The sequence below is a fragment of the Carcharodon carcharias genome, chromosome 1, assembly GCF_017639515.1.
Source record: "Carcharodon carcharias isolate sCarCar2 chromosome 1, sCarCar2.pri, whole genome shotgun sequence".
Lineage (NCBI taxonomy): Eukaryota > Metazoa > Chordata > Chondrichthyes > Lamniformes > Lamnidae > Carcharodon > Carcharodon carcharias.
In genome coordinates, this window is record NC_054467.1 from 179129670 (window position 1) to 179153099 (window position 23430).

At 43.3% G+C, this 23430-nt stretch overlaps 1 protein-coding gene across 1 annotated transcript; it reads right to left on the minus strand.

Moving 5' to 3' along the window:
* Positions 1-3979: 3979 nt before the first annotated feature.
* Positions 3980-22407, minus strand: LOC121283515 (probable glutathione peroxidase 8). The gene is made up of 3 exons (XM_041198188.1): positions 22148-22407; positions 21545-21806; positions 3980-7006 (listed from the first exon to the last, which is right to left on the minus strand). The coding sequence occupies exons 1-3, from the start codon at positions 22349-22351 to the stop codon at positions 6843-6845; spliced, it is 630 nt and encodes a 209-aa protein (XP_041054122.1). The 5' UTR covers positions 22352-22407; the 3' UTR covers positions 3980-6842.
* Positions 22408-23430: the final 1023 nt, after the last annotated feature.

Consider the following 23430-nt stretch of genomic DNA (forward strand, 5'->3'; position numbering starts at 1 on the left):
GAGCACGGAATGAAAGCTTCTTGAAGGCAGAGTGCTGCCTCTGGGAGCTGAAGACTTCAAAAGTATTAAACAAAGATTTTAAAATCAGAACAAAATTGTCCAAGCATCACAGTCTCCTGAACATATACATGACAACAATTTTGTCCATGGATTTTTATTTTTTTAAATTTAATATCAGAAACATGAGGTCTCATGAAAAATGCATTCACCCGTCCGTCAACTGTGAGGTTGAATGGACCATGTAAAATCGGGGACAATTACATCGGTAATGGGCTTAATTGGTCTCTTAATTGTCGGCGGGTGCGCTTCCGACTTTTGCGAGTGCCCGCCGACTGAAATGTCACGCGAGCGTGGAATGACATTGGGACGCTTGCTTGACATCATCATGCGCTATTTTACACTCGAGCAGGTTGTGCGCACGCCTGCATGCTGACCTGAAAATTCTGCCCAAAGTTTTTGCATGATGATGTCACCACAAAATATACTGTTGTGTTGAGCAGTGCATTTATTAGACTTAGTATGGCCAGTAGCAATTAAAAAGATCAGGTGGTATCTGTGTCCTTCCTGTTGCTGGCTTAAAACAATTCAACATTGATGTGAATTCTAGGTGCTGGGACCTATGCTACAACATTCAGCAATAGAAATTGGTTGGGCATAAAACCAGAGCCAGATAGAAGGAAAGTGCTGAAAAGCAGAGTTAGGGGAGTTTGTAGTAGATCAAAATTGGAAGAGCAGAGAGTGAGGGATGGGATGTGGAAGAACGCAAAAATTAAAAGCAGGAGTAGACCATTTGGCCCTTTAAGCCTGCTCTGCCTTACAACTGATCTTCTACCTGCAACTCCATCTTCTAGCAGCATCCCTATATCCCTGAATTCCTTTCAGTACCCAAAATCTATTAACCTCTTCTTGGATATACTCAGTGACTCGGCATCCACACCTCTGACATAGAATTCCAAAGATTCACAACTCTTTAGTGAAGGAACTTCTCCTAATCTCAGTCCTAAATAGCCAACCCTTATTCTGAGACTGTGACCTTGTGGTTTAGACCTCACAGCCATGGGGAACATTTCCTCAGCATATATCCTGCCAAGCACATTTAAAAATTTTAAATGTTTCAATGAGATCATGTCTCAGGGAATATACACCTAATCCACTCAATCTCTCCTTATGGCACAAGAATTGTACTCGAACACAATCTGTAATCTCATGGCCTGGCTTATCCCCCACTCTACCATTACCATCAAGCCAGGGGATCAACCCTGGTTCAATGAAGAGTGCAGGAAGGCATGCCAGGAGCAGCACCAGGCATATCTAAAAATGAAGTGTCAACCTGGTGAAGCTATAACACAGGACTACTTGCGTGCCAAACAGCATAAGCAGCAAGTGATAGTCATGGCTAAGTGATCCCATAACCACAGGTCAGATCTAAGCTCTGCGTTCCTGCCACATCCAGTCGTGAATGGTGGTGGATAATTAAATAACTCACTGGAGGAGGAGGCTCCACAAATATCCCCATCCTTAATGATGAGGGAGCTCAGCACATCAGTACAAAAGAAAAAGCTGAAGCATTTGCACCAATCTTCAGCCAGGAGTGCCGATTGGATGACCCATCTCAGCCTCCTTTGGAGGTCCCCACCATCACAGATGCCAGTCTTCAGCCAATTCGATTCATTCCACACGATATCAAGAAACAGCTGAAGGCACTGGATACTGCAAAGGCTTTGGGCCCTGACAATTTTCCGGCAATAGCACTGAAGACTTGTGCTCCAGAACTTGCCACGCCCCTAGCCAAGCTGTTCCAGTGCAGCTGCAACACTGGCATCTAACCAGCTATGTGGAAAATTGCCCAGGTATGTCCTGTACACAAAAAGTAGGGCAAATCCAACCTGACCAATTACTGCCCCATCAGTCTATTCTCCATCATCAGTAAAGTAATGGAAGGGGTCATCAATAGAGCTATCAAGTGACACTTGCTTAGCAATAACCTGCTCACTGATGCCCAGTTTGGGTTCTGCCAGGGCCACTCAGCTCCTGACTCATTACAGCCTTGGTTCAAACATGAACAAAAGAGCTGAACTCCCGAGGTGAGGCGAGAGTGACTGCCCTTGACATCAAGACAGCATTTGACTGAGTGTGGCATCAATGAGCCCAAGCAAAACTGGAGTCAGTGGGTATCAGGGAGAAAACTTTCCGCTGGTTGGAGTCATACCTAGCACAAAGGAAGATGGTTGTGGTTGTTGGAGGTCAATCATCTCAGCTCCAGGACATCACTACAGGAGTTCCTCAGGGTAGTGTTCTCGGCCCAACCATCTTCAGCTGCTTCATCAGTGACCTTCCTTCCATCATAAGGTAAGAAATGGGGATGTTCGCTGATAATTGCAGGATGTTCAGCCCCATTTGTGACTCCCCAGATACTGAAGCATTCCATGTCCAAATGCAGCAAGACCTGGACAATATCCAGGCTTGGGCTGACAAGTGGCACGGAGCATTTGCGCCACATGAGTGTCAGGCAATGACCACCTCCAACAAGAGAGAATCCAACCATCGCCCCTTGATGTTCAACGGCATTACCATCACTGAATCCCCCACTATCAACATCCTGGGGGGGTTACCATTGACAAAAAACTGAACTGGGCTAGCCATATAAATACTGTGGCTACAAGAACAGGTCAGAGGTTAGGAATCCTGTGACGAGTAACTCACCTTCTGACTCCCCAAAGCCTGTCCACCATCTACACAGCACAAGTCAGGAGTGTGCTGGAATACTCCCCACTTGCCTGGATGAATGTAGCTCCCACAACACTCAAGAAGCTTGACACTGTCCTGGACAAAGCAGCCTGCTTGATTGGCACCCAATCCACAAACATTCACTCCCTCCACCACCGACGCACGGTAGCAGCAGTGTGTGCCATCTACAAGAGGCACTGCAGAAATACACCAAGGCTCCTTCTTAGACAGCTGGTGAACAAACCCATGATCACTACCATCTAGAAGAACAAGGGCAGAAAATAGATGGGAACATAGCCACCTGGAAGTTCCCCTCCAAGTCACTCACCATCCAGACTTGGAAATATATCGTCATTCCTTCGCTGTCGCTGGGTCAAAATCCTAGAATTCCCTCCCTATTAGCACTGTGGGTGCACCTACACCACATGGATTGCAGCGGTTCAAGAAGGTAGCTCACCACCACCTTCTCAAGGGCAACTAGGGATGGGCAATAAATCCGCTCATCTTAGGAAACAGTCTAATGAACCTTCATTGCACTCCTTCTAAGGCAAGTTCCTTAGGTAAACAGATGGAAATATATGAACAAGGAGCAGAAGTAAGCCATTCAGCCCCTCCAGCCTGCTCTAGTCCTCAGGTGTGGCCTCACCATTGTCCTATATAAGTGCTGCTGGAGGTTGAGGATTCCAGAATGAGAAAGTCTGTGAAGAGATTTGGAGGAGGAAAATGTGGGTAATGGAGGTTTGATAAAATGAATTTTTTATTTGATTAAACTCTGAAAGCCAATGAGGAAAGTATCAGAAAAGTTGAGTCTAGATGAATCATAGCTGTAGATAAAGGGTTTCGGTGACAGTAGGGTTGAGGAAGAGAAGAAATTGGGTGATGTACGTGAAGTGGAAGTAGGCTGTGTTGATGATAGTCTACTTGGAGTTCAAAGCTCAGATAAAGGCTGAGTAGGATGCTGAGTTGCACACTATGAGGCTGAGTTTAAGTGACATTGGTAAGGAGTAAGATCATGGACTAGGGCACGAGTTTCAGCTGGAAAGGATGACTTTGGTCTCCCACTATCAAGAAGGAAGAAGATCTGGCTTACAGATACCCTGATATTGGACATGCAGTCTGATAACACTGCAACAGTCGCAGGATCAATTTTGTTCATGGAAATTGGAGCATATTAGTATACATCTCCTACAGTGTATTGATAAGTGTGCAGTGCAAGCTTACAACAATGATACTACTCAAAACACAACAAACATTCAAAATAGAGTATGTTTATTGATTTTTGCAGATATTTTATACAAAGCTCAAGGATAGGAGTCACATTGTGATACACATTAAAATACCATTCCTCTAAACAGAATCCTGCACAACAGGGCTGCCACAGAGAGATTTTTCTTCAGATCAAATAGTTGACCTTTTATTTAATAAACTGGAAATGTGTCACCTTTCAGAGTTCTTCTTCTATTTTTTATATCATCACAGTTAATATTTGGAGTACTGAAATGTCAATCATATTTGTTGTTTTTGAACAGAAGCAGTGAAAGCTTCTGAATACAGAATACATTTACAGGTATCACCAGAACTAAATCTCTCATATTTTAAAATCATATTAATTAATCTCTCAAAATTCAATATGGCAACAAGTTCATAACTTAACCACAGTAATTTACCTGAAATTCAAAGAAAAGTCATACCCTTATAGACCAACTTACTCATTCCACCATCCTGAGGTCTTTTGCTCCCATCAAGGTTAACAGTCCCAACCCTGAACACATCCTTCTCAGTTAAGCAAGCTACACTATACCCATCCTCATTCTCTGTATTCCAGGGTCAATGCTAACAATACACGTGCATTTGTAGCAGATCAATGGCCAGCACATAACTGAAGATGACTTCAAGCTCAATGTCCACCAATGCTGGCTCCAACCACCCTGTACTTATTCTATTTGCAGCTCTCTTTTCAGTGGCAGCCTGACTAACCTTCTGCTTGCAATCTTTCATTGTTTGGTTCCAGAGGAGAGTATTGAAGAGTGAAACACAGAGATAGAAATTAATAGATGCAGCAAAGTACCAGGGAGAGTGTAGCTTAGAAGAAAGGACCATACTAAGAGAAGAGCAACAGATAGAGTATTAAAGAGTAAGAAAGTAACATGTAAGAGATATTTGAAGAGTAACAGTGAAAGAGAAAAGGAATAAAATAGACATGGAGTTCCTGGGAGGGAGGGGAGAGGGATGGTGATGGTGGTGGGGCGGTAGTAGGTGGGGGTGGTTCCTAAACCTCTTGTCATCCCAAGATAGACACAAGTAGTGTGTTGGCCTTTCCTCAATCCTCCCAAATAGTGACTGCCCAGCAAGCTGAAGGTGCTTCATTAGCTACATTGAGAGCCTGGGGATGCTGCAGTTGTTCATTCTTCTTGCGATCTCTGCCCAAAGGCAGGACCTTGGCAATTATTTGCTGAAACAAGGCCGAGTGCTATGATTTTTTAACCATGGCTAGAGTGAGGAGGTTGGCCCTGAGTCTATCTCAGCCAGAATGGGGATAAAACCCTGTGCTGTTGGCATTAATTGGATCCTCATGCTAGCCTTTTAGCCAACTGAGCTAACTGACCCCGACTTGTATCACAGTTCAATTGCAATCATGAGAAAGTCTCCTCAGACCATGTGATATGAAGCACATTCTAGGAATAATTTTGTTTCTTTGATACTGATAAATCACCCATCCAAATTGAATTGTTACAAACATGAGGTCCTTAACTCATAAATCACAAGTGTGAGCAATGTCAGCAGTTAATGAAAATCATCAGAACACTAGGAATGTGCGTTAATTTTTTCACACTTGCCTAGTTGCTATTTTATCAAATATACAACACAGCTAATGACTTATTGAGCATTAGCATCACATAGGAAAAAGGACAATACAAGAATTGCAGTGAAAAAAGTGCTCTCTTTGAGATAGTGTCATAATATAAGGAGTGCATTACAAAGGTTTACTTTACAGAATTGGAATATCCCTAACCTGTATCTATTTATTTAAGTGCTGAAGGGAACAGATCTGAAGTTGAAGTTTAGGTACACAAACTGTCGGTCTTGGAACTGGTAATAAAAATTATTGGACCACACACAGGAATGTGTACAAAGATGATATTAAACTAGCACTGTACCAGTAACAGTGCAGAGGTATGGAACATAAACCCAGTGATCAGGTGTGATGGTAACACGTGCAAAAACTGTGAACAACTATTACTTAACTGGTGTATCTAGGTATTTAAGGGGAATTGTCATCCAAAAAATAGATGACTTCCATGCTGCTTTGCAAATAATGATGCATTTACTGATGCATTGATGGCCATATTATCAACCAATGTTTGCAATTAACCTTTTTTTCCCAGAAATGTAGGTAATCATGCCAAATAAACTGTGTCCTCTGGAGCAGGGAGCACATCTGCTTCACTGCAATGATTTCCAGTAGCCAATATGGTGATTTATAATCTAGAGTTGGTGACATTAATCTGTCTGTTGCAGGATCTGAGCCAATGTATGTAACACTCCAGTGTCCCTTTAAACAAAAGGCATACAATGCATTTACATATGTGAGACCTGAAAGGTGTTCATTTGAAACCACAGCTGATTTATGCTATTGTAAGTGTATTGAACATCAATTGCAATTGGAAAAGGTAATCTGTTCATTCTTAGTGGTTATCTTATTTTACATCTATAAACAATTTAAATTGACTTTAGGATTACCACAGCAGTTCACAATGACCTGCAATGCTGGAATGTTATCTTTCAAAGGTATTATGAGACATACATATATTTAGCAAAGCAGGTCATGTGAACTTCAATGGGTTTTTAGCTCACTGTAAAATGATGACTTATTCCCATTGTAACTAAAGAACGTATAAATATTTGGAACTGTATGAAAAGCTGATCACCTGACTAAATAATTTTAAATTTAAATATCCAATATGATCCCACAATACCTTAATGCATTTGGATATTTCGGATTTCAGTGAAGTTCACTGCCAAGTTAAACAGCAACAGGGTCTGTGAGCTTTAAGTCTGATGACTCTTTTTGAAATTCATAGCAAGAGGTAGCTGCCAGACACAGCTGTTCTTTTTCAAAATTCGTCTCTTTTTTTCAATATGATATTTGCCACTAATTCTGACACTTCTTGTTTGATGGCTGCCATGGGATCTTCAGTTCGCCAGACTTTTGTCACCTGACCCCTTGGGTTAACCAGGTATTTCCAAAAGTTCCATCGAGGTTCCATCTTTGTAGTATCTAAAGTTTTTTTAAAAAAAAGAAGCAATGCATATAATTAGTTTTTGTGGTTATGAAGGTACAGGTCAGGAAGCAAACTTCTGAGATCAACTTACAATTGGCTAAACCAGAAAAAGCAAATGACTAGCGTCAAAATAGCAAGAGGTCATTAACAGCGAACCAGAATGAGTAATGCTGTGGCCATTGCATCTTGCAGTATATATAAATGATCTGGAGAAGGAGATAAGAAACAAAGCTAAGTTTATGGATGACACCAAACTGGGAAGAACAAGCATTTATTCAAATAGGAAAGAGGAAGCCAAATGCTGAGGGATCTGGGTAGGTTGGGAAAGAGGCTGATGAGTGCAGAATGATAACTGCTATGGACACACACAAGCTCATGAGACTGTGGAAGGGAAATAAACAGTGGAAATATAATCCAAATGATGCTAGGCTACATAACACAACAGAACAGCAGGATCTGTGAGCATTTGTGGAGAGCTCTTGGAAGCAAACAATAAACATACCAACATATGAAATAGGAGCAGACGTAGGCCATTTGGCCCCTCAAGACTGCACTGCCATTTAATAAGACCATAGCTGATCTGTCTGTGTTTTGAGTTCTACATTCCCATCTAACCCTGATAACCTTTGATTCCCTTGCCTAACAAGAATCTATCTGCCTCTGCCTTAAAGATATTCATGACCCCATTTCCACTGCCTTCTGAGACAGAGAGCTCCAAAGTCGCAAAACCCTCTGAGAGAAAAAAAAATCCTTATCTCTGTCATAGAGGTCTACAGCATAGAAAAAAGGCCCTTTAGACCATCAAGTCTGTGCTGGTCAAACAAGTACCTAACTATTTTAGCCCTATTTTCCAGCACTAGGCCCATAGCCTTGTATGCCATGGCATCACATGTGAACATCCAAATACTTATTAAATTTTATGAGGGTTTCTGCCTCCACCACCCTTTCCGGCAGTGAGTTCCAGATTCCCACCACCCTCTGGGTGAAAAAATTCTTCTTCAGATCCCCTCTAAACCTCCTGCCCCTTACCTTAAAACTATGTCCCCTGGTTATTGAGCCCTCCACCAAGGGGAAAAGTTCCTTCCTGTCTACCCTATCTATGCCCCTCATTATTTTATACACCTCAATCATGTCCCCCCCCCTCAATCTCCTCTGCTCCAAGGAAAATAATCCCAGTCTATCCAATCTCTCCTCATATCTAAAACTTTCCAGCCCAAGCAACATCCTGGTAAATCTCCTCTGCACTCTCTCCTGTGCGATCACATCCTTCCTATAATGCAGATTCCAGAACTGCACGCAATACCCTAGCTGAGGCCTAACCAGTGTTTTATACAGTTTCAGCATAGCCTCCCTGCTCTTATATTCCATGCCTCGGCTAATAAAGGCAAGTATCGCATATGCCTTCTTAACCACCTTATCTACCTGTCCTGCTACCTTAAGGGACCGGTGGACATGCACACCAAGGTCCCTTTGATCCTCGGTACTTCCCAGGGTCCTACTATTCATCATGTATTCCCATGCCTTGTTTGTCCTGCCCAAGTGCATCACCTCACACTTATCCGGATGAAATTCCATTTGCCACTGATCAGCCCATCTGACCAGTCTGTCTATATCCTCCTGTAATCTAAGGCTATCTGCCTCAATATTTACCACTCCTCCAATTTTGTGTCATCCGCGAACTTATTGATCAACCCTCCTACATTCAAGTCTAAATTGTTTATATATACCACAAAAAGCTAGGGACCCAACGCCAGTCCCTGTGGAACCCCACTGGACACAGGCATCCAGTCACAAAAACACCCCTCGACCATCACCTTCTGCTTCCTGCCACTCAGCCAATTCTGCATCCAATTTGCCAAATTGCCTTGGATCCCTGGGCTCTTACCTTCGTTATCAGTATCCCACGCGGGACCTTAACAAAAGCCTTGCTGAAGTCCAAGTAGACTACGTCAAATGCATTGCCTTCATCTAGACACCAGGTCACCTCTTTAAAAAATTCAATCAAATTGGTCAAACATGACCTCCCCTTAACAAAATCATGCTGACTGTCCTTGATTAATCCCTGCCTCTCCAAGTGTAGATTAACGCTGTCCCTCAGAATTGCTTCCAATAGTTTCCCCACCACTGAGGTTAGAATGACTGGCTTGTAGTTCCTTGGTTTATCCCTTCCTTCCTCCTTGTCCTCTAAGGATGACCCCTAATTTTAAAACAGTGCCCCCTAGTTCTGGACTCACCCACAAGAGGAAAAGTCCTTTCCACATCCACTTTATTAAGACCATTCAGGATCTTATATATTTCAATCAAGTCAACCCTCTCTCTTCTGAACTCCAGTGGAAACAAACCCTGCCTGTCCAACCTTTCCTTATTAGACAACCCATTCATTCCAGGCATCAATCTAGTAAACCTCCTCTGAACCGCCTCCAACGCATGTACGTCTGCCCTTAAAGGGGAGGTGATGGCGTCGTGGTATTGTTGCTGGACTAGTAACCCCGAGACCCAGGGTAATGCTCTGGAGACCCAGGTTCGAATCCCGCCATGGTAGATGGTGGAATTTGAATTCAATAAAAATTGGGAATTAAAAGTCTGAAACCACTGTTGATTGTTGTAAAAGCTCATCTGGTTCACTAATGGCCTTTAGGGAAGGAAATCTGCTGTCCCTAACCTGGTCTGGCCTACACGTGACTCCAGACCCACAGCAATGTGGTTGACTCTTAAATGCCCTCTGAAATGTCCATGCAAGCCACTCAGTTGTAACAAACTGCTACAAAGTCACAAAAAAAGAATGAAACTGGATGGACCACCACCTAGGCACCGGAAACGACAATGGCAATCTCAGCCCTGTCGACCCTGCAAAGTCCTCCTTACTAACATATGGGGGCTAGTGCCAAAAGTGGAAGAGCTGTCTCAGAGATTGCCTGACAAAGTCACCCTCATGGAATCATACCTTACAGATAATGTCTGAGACACCATCATCGCCATCCCTGAGTATGTCCTGTCCCACTGGCAGGACAGGCCCAGCAGATGTGGCGGACAGTCAGGAGGGAGTTGCTCTGGGAGTCCTGAACATTGACTCTGGATCACATGAAGTCTCACGGCATCATGGCAAACAGGGGCAAGGAGACCTCCTGATTACCATGTACCACTCTCCCTCAGCTGGTGAATCAGTGCTTCTCCATGTTGAATACCACTTGGAGGAAGCACTGAGGATGGCAAGGGTGCAGAATGTACTCTGGACTTCAATGTCTATCACCAAGAGTGGCTCGGTAGCACCATCACTGGCCGAGTCCTAAATGACATAGCTGCTACTCTGGGTCTGCGGCAGATGATGACTGAGCCAACAAGAGGGAAAAACATATTTGACCGCATCCTCACCCATCTGGCTGCCGCAGATGCACCCGTCCATTACAGTATTGGTAGGAGTGACCACTACACAGTTGTCATGGAGATGAAGTCCTACCTTCACATTGAGGATACTCTGCATTGTGTTCTGTGGCACAACCACCGTGCTAAATGAGATAGATCTCGAACGTATCTAGCAACTCAAAACTGGGCATCCATGAGGTGCTGTGGGCCATCAGCAGCAGCAGAATTGTACTCGAACACAATCTGTAACCTCATGGCCTGGCACCCCCCCACTCTACCATTACCATCAAGCCAGATGGTCAACCCTGATTCAATGAGGAGTGCAGGAGGGCATATCAGGAGCAGCGCCAGGCATACCTAAAAATGAGGTGTCAACCTGGTGAAGCCCACATCCTGCGAATGAATGAAGAAAAATATAAGGAGACCAAAACTGCATACAGTGATGCGGTCTTACCAATGCTGTGTATAACTGAAGCACAACATTTTAAAAAATTCATTTACGGGATGTGGGTGTCGCTGGCTAGGCCAGCATTTATTGCCCATTCCTAATTGCCCTTGAGAAGGTGATGGTGAGCTGCCTTCTTGAACCACTGCAGTCCCTGTGGTGTAGGTACACCCATAGTGCTGTTAGGGAGGGAGTTTCAGGATTTTGACCTAGCAACAGTTACGGAACAGCAATATATTTCCAAATCAGGATGGTGAGTGGCTTGGAGGGGAACTTCTTGGTGGTGGTGTTCCTACTGTCCTTGTCTTTCTAGTTGGTAGCGGTTGTAGGTTTGGAAGGTGCTGCCTAAGAAGCCTTAGTGAATTTCTGCAGTGCATCTTGAAGATGGTACATACTGCTGCCACTGTGCATCGGTGGTGCAGGGAACGAATGCTTGTGGAAGGGTTGCCAATCAAGTGGGCTTCTTTATCTTGGATGGTGTCAAGCTTCTTGAGTGTTGTTGGAGCTGCACTCATCCAGAAAATCCTTACTACCATGTTCATCCTTACTTCAATGTTCAATTTCTCTTGTAATAAAGGTAGCATTCCATTAGATTTCTTGGAGAGAATTCTCAGCTCGCCGAGTGGGGGCAGGGCCTGCTCGCTGAGGTGTAAAATGACATGGGGTGATGTCGGGCGTGTGTCCCGTCACCGTGCGTCATTTAGATTTTCAGTTCGGCAAGCACGCAGCCGAGTCAGTTGCACACCCGCCGAACTGTCAAAGGCCTGCTAAATCCAGTTAAATGTCAAATAAACTAATAAACTGAGCTGCTCGTCCAACCTTAAGGTTGGTGGGCAGGCGAAGAGCCCAGGCAGCCTTTGCATTTTTCATGGAACATTATCCACGGGCGGGATGAGGTTTCATGAAGGGTTTATTAATTAACTAAATTTTTCATTAAAGTTCATTGACATGTCCCAGCTCATGTGACACTGTCACGTGAGGGGACATGTCTTAAAATTTTTTCTTCTCTTTATTAAAATTTTGGGAACTTAAACTAATCTCCCTGAGGCAACTCTGTGCCTCATCAGGGAGATTTCTGCGCTCTTTTGCGCACATGAGCGAAAGAGCGCAGGCCCCGACTCAGGGAATCCCCCTCCCTCTGCTTGGTCCACCCACGTAAAATGGCGATGCAGACCCAATCCCCCCAATGTGGGGCGGGGGGGGGGGGGGGGATTCTGCCTCTTGATTACATGCTGTACCTGCATACTAATTTTTTGTGACTCATGCAAGAGAACACCTAGATCCCTCTGCATCTCTGAATTCTGCACTCTGTTTAAGTAATACTTTGCTTTTTTAATCTTCCTGCCAAAGTGAACAGCTTTACTTCTTCCCACATTCTACGCCATCTGCCAGATTTTTGCCCACTCACTCAACTTATCTATACCCGTCTGCAAACTCCCATGTCTTCTTCACAACATACTTTCTTATCTATCTTTGTGTCATCTGCAAAATTAGTTACCATGTCTTCACACCCCTCATCTAAGTAATTGCTGTAAATTGCAAAAAGTTGAGACCCCAGAGCAGACCTCTGCGGGACCCCACTGGTCACATCCTGTCAATCAGACAAAGACCCAATTTTGCATACTTTGTTTCCTGCCAGCCAGCCAATCTTCTACCCATGCCAATATGTTACCCCCTACACTAGGAGCTTTTATTTTCTGCAACAATCTTTGATGTGGCAACTTTTCAAATGCCCCCTGAAAATCCAAGTACAGTATGTCTGCAGGCTCTCCATTAACCACAACACATGTTACTCTTTCCAAGAACTCTAACAGCTTGGTAAAATATGATCTCCCTTTCAAAAAACCATGCTGACTCTACCTGATTACCTTATGTTTTTCCAAGTGCCCAGCTATTATCTCTTTAATGATCAACTCGAATACCTTCCCCCACAACAGATGTCAAGCTAACTGGCCTATAGTTTCCAGTTTTCTGCCTCCCTCCCTTCTTGAATAGAGTGCGTATATTTGCTTCTTTCCACAGTGATGGGATCTTTCCAGAATCTCAGGAATTTTGGAAAATTAACACCAATGCATCTACTATCTCATTAACTACTTCTTTTAAGACCCTAGGATGAAGTCCATTGGGACCCGGAGACTTGTCAGCCCGCAGCTCCATCAGTTTGCTCAGCACCGTTTCCCTAGTGATTGTAATTTCATCAAGTTCCTCCCTCTCTTCCACCTCCTGATTTACAGCTATTACTGGAATGTATTTTGTATCCTCTATAGTGAAGACAGAAGCAAAATATTTGTTCATTTCATCCACCATTTCCTTATACCTACTATTAATTCCCCATTCTCAGTCTCTAGAGGACCAACACACAGTTTACCTACTCTTTTCCTGTTTGGATGCCTGTAGAAACTCTTGCTATTTGTTTTTACATTTCTAGCGAGCTTCCCCTCTTCCTCTAATTTCTTTCTTCTGATTTACGTAACCTTTTAGCCACTCTCTGCCATTCTTCATATTCTGACCAATCATCTGACCTGCCACACATCTTTGCGCAGTAATATGCTCTTTCCTTAAGTTTGATGCTTTCCTTAACTTCTTTAGTTAACCACAGATGATGGGTCCTCCCTTTAGAATTTTTTTATGGTAGGAATATACTTATTCTGAGAATTCTGAAATATCTGAAATGTTTCTCTAGTGATCTATTCTCTAGCCTAGTATCCCAGTTCACTTCAGCTAGCTCAGTTTTCATGCTCACATAGTTGCCCTTATTTAAGTTTAAATTACTAGCCTTAGTAATTACTCTTCCCCCTTTCAAACTGGATGTAAAATTCAACCATGTTCCTGTTACATCACACAATATCAAGTCTAATATAGCCTGTTCTCTGGTCGGTTCCAGAACTTGCTGCTCTAAGGGGCTATTTCAAAAGCATTCTATGAACTCCACTCCAGACTACTACTGTCAATCTAATTTTTCCAATTTATATATAGATTAAAGTCACCCATGATTATTGCTGTCCCTTTATCACAAGCACCCAATATTTCCGCTTGTATATTTTGTCCTATATTGTGGTTACTGTTAGGAGGCCTGCAGACCATTCCTACTAGTCACTTCTTTCCCCTACTATTCCTTATCTCCACCCAAACCAATTCTACATCCTGATCCGCTGAACCAAGGTCATCTCTAACTATTGCACAAATGTCATCCTTGATTAATAATGCTACCCCTCCATCTTTACTTAGCTTCCTATTTTTCTTGAAGGTCAGATACTCCTCAATATTCAGGACCCCAGTTCTTGTCATCTTGAGGCCAGGTCTCCGTAATGGCTATCAGATATTTATTTACTTCAATGTGCGCTATCAATTTGTTTACTTTGTTATGAATATTATGCACATTCAGAAACAGAACCTTTAGTTTAGTCTTTTTGTAATCTTGGTGACATCACATCTTGATTTTTTGTGCCATTCTCCAACCCTCATTTCCCATTTTACTATTCTCCTCTCTTACCTTGTCTCTACTCTTTGATATACCACTTGTTTCCACATTTGATTACTTGCCCCCAATATTTAGTATAAAACCCTAGTTGTATGATTCGTAAGAACCCTGGTCCCAGCACAGTTCAGCTGTAGACCATCCCAACAGTACAGCCCCCGCTTTCCCCAGTACTGAAGCCAGTGCCCCACAAACCGGAGGTTCTGCTTTTCAATTTAGTACCTAGCTCCTCATACTCTTCTATGTCAATCTTCTTTCTTAGTTCTATCAATGCCGTTGGTACCTACATGGTCCACGACAACCAGATTCTCTCCCTCCCACTGCAAATTCCTCGCCAGACCCGAGCAGATGTCCCGAACCCTGGCACCAGGCAGCAACACAGTTGTCTAGATTTTCATCCTTTGCTGCAGAGAACAGTGTCAATCCCCCTCACTATACTGTCCCCTCTTACATTCCTTTTATTCACCCCACTTGAGTGGATTCCTGTAATACTGAGATAAAAGTCAAGTATTGTTAAGGGAATAGCTAATTTGAACCTCATAAAATTTCTGAGATTATCCAAAACTCTAGAACTAGAGGACATGGGCTTAAGCTTAGAAGAGGGAAGGTACATACATGGTTTAAGTGTAATAGTTTTGCACAAAGGCCAGTGAAGTTAAGGGGCAGTCTAGCCTAGGAGTTAGTTGAGACATTATAGGGTAAAACAGTTAAGGGAGAATATTTGAGGAAGTGGAGATGGGCTGTAGTTATTTCTGATCCTGTATTTTTCAGTATGATTATTCCACATATTTATATGGCCAGAAACTGAACTGGACCAGCCGTATAAATACTGTAATCCAAAGACCCAGGGTAATGTGCTGGGGACCTGGGTTCGAATCCAACCATGGCAGATGGTGGAATGTGAATTCAATCAATAAAAATCTGGAATTAAAAGTCTAATGATGACCATGAAATTATTCATGAAATGAATAATTGTCATAATGGTTCACTAAAACCCTTTAGGGAAGGAGATCTGCCATCCTTACCTGATCTGGCCTATATGTGACTCCGGACCCACTCATGCCTTCTGAACTAGCCTAGCAAGCCACTCAGTTGTATCAAACTGCTAGCAAGTCAATAAGGAATGAAACTGACATCGAACTAGACACTGGAAATGACAACGGCAAGCTCAATCCTGTCTACCCTGCAAGGTCCTCCTTACTAGCATCTGGGGGCTAGTGCCAACATTGAGAGAGCTGTCTCACAGACTAATCAATTAACAGCCTGACAGTCATCCTCATGGAATCATACCTTACAGATAATGTCCTAGACACCACCAGCACCACCATCCCTGGATATGTGCTACCTCACCGGCAGGACAGACCCAGCAGAGGTGGCGGCAAGTGGCATACAGTTGGGATGGAGTTGCCCTGGGAGTCCTCAACATCAACTCCAGACTCCATGAGGCTCATGGCATCAGATCAAACATGGGAAAGTAAACCCTATGCTGATTACCAAGTACCACCCTCCCTCAGCTAATGAATCAGTGTTCCTTCATGTTGAACACTACCTGGAGGAAGCATTGAGGGTGGCAAGGGCACAGAATATACTCTGGGTGGGGGACTTCAATGTCCACTGACTGAGCTGGCCAAGTCCTAAAGGACATAGCTGCTAGATTGGGTCTGTGGCAGCTGGTGAAGGAACCAACAAGAGGAAAAAACATACTTGACCTCATCCTCACCAACCTGCCTGCCGTAGGTACTATACTGTTCATGAATATCAGTAGGAGTGACCACTGCACTGTTGTTGTGGAGACGAAGTCCCACCTTCACATTGAGGATGCCTTCCATTGTATTATGTGTCACTACCACCATGCTAAATGGGATAGATTTCAAACAGATCTAGCAACTAAAGACTGGGCACCCATGAGGCACTTTCAAACACAGTGTGTAGCCTCATGGCCCACATATCCCCCACTCTACCATTACCGCCAAGCCAGGGATCAGCCCTGGTTCAATGAAGAGTGTAGGAATGCCAGGAATAGCACCAGGCATACCTAAAATTGAGATGTCAACCCGTTGAAGCTACTTCACAGGACTACTTGCGTGCCAAACAGCATAAGCAGTAAGTGACAGCCAGAGCTAAGTGATGCCAAAACCAACAGATCAGGTCTAAGCTCTGTAGTCCTGTCACATCCAGGTGGTGGACAATTAAACAACTCACTGGAGGAGGAGGCTCCACAAATATCCCCATCCTCAATGATGGTTGAGTCCAGCACAGCAGTGCAAAAGGTCAGGCTGAAGCATTTGCAACAATCTCTCAGCCTCCCTCCAAGGTCTCCAGCATCACAGCTGCCAATCTTCAGCCAATTCGATTTACTCCACGTGATGTCAAGAAACGGCTGAAGGCACTGGATACTCCAAAGGCTATGGGCCCTGACACATTTCAGCAAAAGTGCTGAAGACTTGTGCTCCAGAACTTGTCGTGCTCCTGGCCAAGCTGTTCCAGTACAGCTACAACACTGGCAACCACCCTGCTATGCGGAAAATTACCCAGGTATGTCCAGTACACAAAAAGCAGGACAAATCCAACCTGGCCAATTACCACCCCATCAGTCTACTCTCGATCATCAGTAAAGTAATGGAAGGGGTCATCAAGAGTGCTATCAAGCAGCTTAGCAATAACCTGTTCACTGATGCTCAATTCTGCCAGGATTGCTCTGCTCTTGACCTCATTATAGCCTTGGTTCAAACATGGACAAAAGAGCTGAACTCCTGAGGTGAGGTGAGAGTGACTGCCCTTGACATCAAGGCAGCATTTGACAGAGTGTGGCATCAAGGAACCCATGCAAAACTGGAGTCAGTGGGAATCGGGGGAAAACTCTCCACTGGTTGAAGTCTTCTTTAGCACAAAGGAAGATAGCTGTGGTTGCTGGAGGTCAGTCACCTCAGCTCCAGGACATCACTGCAGGAGTTCCTCCGGGTAGTGTCCTAGACCCAACCATCTTCAGCTGCTTCATCAATGACCTTCCTTCCATCATAAGATCAGAAGTGGGGATGTTCGCTGATGATTGCACAATGTTCAGCCCCATTCACGACTCCTCAGATACTGAAGCAGTCCACGTCCAAATGCAGCAAGACCTGGATAATGTTCAGACATGGGCTGAGTAGCGGCAAGTAACATTCATCCCACACAAGTGCCAGGTAATGACCATCTCTAACAAGAGGGAATCTAATACTTATCCCTTGACATTCAATGGCATTACCATCACTGAATCCTCCACTATCAACATCCTGTGGGTTACCATTGACCAGAAACTGAACTGGACCATCCATATAAATACTGTGGTCACAAGCGCAGGTCAGAGGATAGGAATCCTGCAGCAAGTAACTCACCTCCTGACTCTCCAAAGCCCGTCCATCATCTACAAGGCACAAGTCAAGAGTGTGATGGAATACTCCCCACTTGCCTGGATGCGTGCAGCTCCAACAGCACTCAAGTAGCTTGACACCATCCAGGACAAAGCAGCCCGCTTGACTGGCACACCATCCACAAACGTTAACTCCCTCCACCACTGATGACAAGTGGCAGCAGTGTGTATCATTTACAAAATGCACTTCAGGAACTCACCAGGGCTTCTTAGGCTACACCTTCCAAATGTACGACCACTACCATCTAGAAGGACAAGGGCAGCAGATAGATGGGAAAACCACCACCTGGAAGCTCCCCTCTAAGCCACTCACCATCCTGACTTGGAAATATATCGCCATTCCTTCATTGTCATTGGGTCAAAGTCCTGGAACTCCCATCCTAACAGCACTGTGGGTGTACCTACTTAGCGATTCAAGAAGGCAGCTCACCAGCACCTTCTCAAGGGCACTTAGGTTTGGGCAATAAATGCTGGCCTAGCCAGTGATGCCCACATCCTGTAAATGGATTTAAAAAAAATACAGCAGCCTTGAAAGCCCTGTTTGGCATAAATTATGATTATTCCATGGGACTTCTTGTCTACAGTTGATGTGCAAAAGCTTACAGCTGGAAGCAGAAAATGCTTAGTGATCGTCATTGGAGATTTCACAGACATCTAAATTGGCCTGTAAGTTTAGTTCACTTGATTCTTAGTTCTCTCACTTAGTTCTCTGCGCATTTTAATTTGCATTTCATGGAGATAACATGATAATTTGGAATAAAAATAGTTACACAATGACATTAGCAAAAATCCTTACAATCACATCAGCTTATTTTCCAGTGGAGGTTTTTTTTAGCCTTTTAATGACCCATCTGACACATGTTATAAACGGAGAAGGCTATGTCGGAAATGATTGTATCCTTCATTTCTAATGCTCACCATAGTCTGCTCTGAAATTTGTTATTGAGTTGGGTCAGCTCACTTGTGGGACATAAATCATATATCATGGCCCACCCATACTTATCCTCTATGATTACTTTAGCTTTATGATGTTCAGGTTGTGCAAAATTAAAGTGTCACATGAAGCATTTATTTTAACTGATTTAATTTTTGTTCTGGAATCAAATAATGTGGATGTGTGAATAATGGGAATTATTTTAATCATGGAGGAGATCTAGCTGTTCCATAGATCTGTCTTATATGTGTCTTTCCAACCAGATTAACCAGTAAAAATATCAAGCCGCTGATAAACGTTTGATCGACTGAGTTGTAATTACACAGAAAAATCAAAATTCATTGTGCCATTTATTTCAACAGCTACATTGTTCACTGGGGTCTTTCTTTTGCACATGACATTTAGTAGTTTACAGTTATTCCAGTAGGTACCTTATCATACAGAAGCTCACAAATTAAAATTAAACCATGGTATATTCTGACACATTTTTCGCAGATGACATTAAAAATATTAATATAAAAAATTCTGTCATCGATGTTTTTGCAAAAATATCAAATGTGCTTGTTCCAAATTCCTCATTCCACTATTTTAAGAGGAGTTAACTTATTTAAAATAAATTGGCCAGGAAAAACAACAAGAAATTGCATTTATTTAGCACCTTTAATATAGTAAAACATCCCAAGGTGCTTCAAAGAAGCTTTATCACACAAAATTTGACACTGGGCCATAGAATAAGTAATTACAACAGGGAGCCAAAAACTTGGCCAAAGAGGTAGATTTTAAGAAGGAGAGAACTACAGAGGTGGACAAGCTGAGGGAATGAATGCCAGGGTTAAGGGCCTACATAGCTGAAGATAGGGCTGCTGGCCTTTAACAACTCATCTTTAACATAGAAAAACAGCCCATGGAGTTTCATATGCATGAGGAACATAGGCATCAAACCAAAGGAAATATTTGGCACTGAAGATGTAGCACTGGGTGTCATCAATGTGAATGTGGACATGTCTGTCAATCATATCTCCAAAGGGAAGTATTTAGATGAGCAAGAGGAGGGGCCCAAGGATGGATCTTTGAATATCTCTCATGGTGACTGCGTGTGTGGATCGGAATTGAAGCCATTTTTAGAGATTCTCTGTCTCTGGAGAGTAAGACTAGAAATAAGTGACAGTAGTCAAATAAACTTGAACCTCAGCAGCAAGGTGCTGGAGGAAGATGGTGTCATCGGCAATATCAAAGGTCAAGTTAAATGAAGAGACATGGTGCACTTTTCTCAGTTATAAAGGGTACCAATTGTCACCTAAGTTAGGGCTGGTTTGATGTTATGGGAGGAGTGGAAACCTGACTGGCTAGATTTGAGCAAGGAGGGATGGACAACATGAGACAACAACATGTTTAAGGACCTAGGATAGGAAAAAAGAGGTTAGTAGTGGGATGCTAGTTAGTGAAGTAAGAGGGAGCTGAGCTTAGTTTTTTGAAGTGAACTGTAACAACAGTAGTTTTGAAATGGAGAGGTACTGTCTGAAGGGAGGGAGCCAATTATTATATCAGCTAAAATAAAACAGAAAGTACTGGAAAAACTCAGCAGGTCTGGCAGTATCTGTGGAGTGCAACAGAGTTAATGTTTTGAGTCTGTATGAATTTTCTTAGGAGCTGAGGAAGTTATCTCTATTTCTCTCTCCACAGATGCTGTCAGGCCTGCTGAGTTTTTCCAGCATTTTCTGTTTTTATTTCAGATTTCCGTTTCCTGTGGTATTTTGCTATATCAGCTAGCATGGCAGCCAGGAAGGTACACTAGGGTTTAATAGAAATAAAGCGGAGGGAGCTGGAGACAAGTCTCATTGATGAGAAGAGCTTGGAATTGGTGGAGGATTGGAGAAAAATAAAAAATAATCTAGAGGCCCTGGCTAATGCTCTGGGGACATGGGTTCAAATCTCACTCTGGCAGCTAGAACTCACTTAATAAATCTGGAATATAAAACCAGCCTCAGTAATGGTGATCACAAAGCTATTATTGATCATTGCAAAAATCTATCTGGTTCACTAATGCCCATGCGGAAAGAAAATCTTTATCTTGGCTGGCTTACATGTGACACCAGACCCATATTAATGTAGCTCTTAGCTGCCTCCTGAAATGGCTAACAAGTCACTCAGTTCAAGGGCAATTAGTATGGGCAACAAAAGTTGCCCTTACACTGATGCCCACATCCTAGAAAGAATAAAGGAATAAAAAACTTTCTTAACGTCTAAATTCTAGTGAGAACTACCCTAGTTTGTGGAATCTCTCCTGGTAATTTAACCCCTTGGAGTCACACTGCACTCCCTCCAAGGTCAAGATATCCTTCCTAAAGTCAGAACTGAACACAGTATTCCAGGTGTGGTCTAACCAGATATAAAAATAAAAAAACTGCGGATGCTGGAAATCCAAAACAAAAACAGTATTACCTGGAAAAACTCAGCAGGTCTGGCAGCATCGGCGGAGAAAAGACTCGAAACGTCAACTCTTTTCATCTCCGCCGATGCTGCCAGACCTGCTGAGTTTTTCCAGGTGGTCTAACCAGAGCTTTGTATAGCTGAACTATAATTTCTATCCCCTTGTATTCTGGTCCTCTGAACATAAAGGTCAACATTCCATTAGCCTTTTTGATTATTTGAAGAGAGTTTTGCAGTAGAGTCGTAGGGGTGAGATTGACTTGGTGAAAAAGAGGAAACAGCAGAGACAGTTGACAGGCAGTTAAATGGATTTTCACGTTCAGTACATTTGTTTTGCACTGCTTTTTCCATAAATACTATAGAAATAAAAAAAACGTTTAACTTGTGAAGAGATAGGCGAAGGAAATTATTGTTTTATTCCAAGCTCTTTGGTGGACAAACAAGGCATGCTTTAGTATGATTGGAATTGCCTTACCTATGAGATAGCGAAATGCGGGCTCACTCTCGTTCCCCAACACTTTGATCTTGCCAAAAATGGGGAAAGTGACTCCGAAACTGGTTTTGGAGAAGCTGTCGATATAGGAGTTGCTGGCGGGCTCTGATTTTCCGAACTGGTTGCAGGGGAATGCCAGCACGTTGAAGTGCATGGGCCCGAGCTCCCTCTGCAGCTCTTGCAGGGCCCGGTAATTCTTCTCTGTGTGCTCGCAGTTACTCGCCACGTTTACAACTAGAGAAGCCTCGAGGGGACAGAGCACAAAACAAAACATACACTCACTGGTGATGCAAAAGCCAACCGACACTTTAACAGCAATAGCTGCTGCCAATGCAGGGCAATAGATCCTAAAGGGCCATTTTAACACGACCAAAAGATCAATCTTATTACCAAAGTAATGGGTGTGACTGGAAAGAAAATGCAGACGTTAATTTACTTTCTATAATACATTCATACACACTAAACAGACAGTGATGAAATAAAAGCAAGTGTTGACAGATTTACACACTCCACTCTATAAAGAACGACTAAAGTGTAAAAACTCGTTCTAAAATGCAACGAAGTCAAGGTTCTGATGCAACTCACTTTGCCTCTGTATTTTTCCAGGGAGACGAGCTTCCCTTTGGAATTCAGGACCTGGAAAGAATAGAAGTTTTTGTTTCTGGGTTTGAACAGTTTGAACTGCAGGACGCATAGCGCGGCCAGGGAAAGCAGCATGCAAGTGAAGACAGCAAAGATTCGGGCTTTAGGCGTCCAGGATTTCAGTGTGAAAGCGGGCACTGACTCCATTGTGCTGGGAAAGAAAGAGAAGTGGAATAGGGCGGACTGTAAATCCAACTGTCCGGGGGGAGGGGATTGGGAGAGGAGAGGGGAGGGGATAGCATACATGGCAAATTGGGATATTCAGCTACAGTTCCAGTATGCACCAAGTCATGTCATTCGTCTCGCATCCCGGGCCTTCCTTTTCGATTCCCGCAGGATTTGGGGAAAAGACAAGTTAAATCTAAATCCAGACTGAGACTTATCTATTTGTACAGTTCATCAAAATAATATGCAGTGTAGTTAAAGATAATCTTTCACTTTATTCTATTTGTTAGATATTTTATAGCTTCATTTATGTTGACACAAAAGAGCTGAATCCCTCAGTATCTATATCTTGGGGGTGACCCAGAAACTGAATTGGAGCAGCCACATAAACATTGTGGCTACAAGATCTGATCAGAGGCTGGAAATGCTGTGGCCCGTAAATCAGTATGACTGCCCAAAGCCTGTCCACGTGTCTACAAGACAATTAAGTCACAAGTGCGATGAGATATTCTCCACTTGTCCAGATAAATGCAGCTCTAACAATACACAAGAAACTTGACACCATCCAGCTCAAAACAGTCCACTTGATCGGTAATCCAGCCACCATCTGAAACGTTCACTCCCTCAATGATGGGCACAGAGTGGCAGCAGTGTGTATCATCTACAAGATGCGCTGTAGCAACTTGCTAAGGATCCTTCGACAGCACCTTCTAAACCCACAACCTCTACCACTCAGAAGAACGTGGGCAGCAGATCGATGGGAACCCCACCACCAGGGAGTTCCCCTCCAAGTCACTCACCATCCTGACTTGGAAATATATCTCCGTTCCTTCACTGTCACTGGGTCAAAATCCTGGAACTCCCTAACAGCACTGTGGGTGCACCTACACCACATGGACTGCAGCGGTTCAAGAAGGCAGCTCACAACTGCCTCCTTAAGGGAAATGTGTTAGTCATGCCAATGATACCCACATCTCGTGAACCAAGTAAAAAAAAACATTTTCGTCTACATTTAATTGATTATGTTCCAAATCTTAGAAGTTTGGGATGATCAGCTGCTG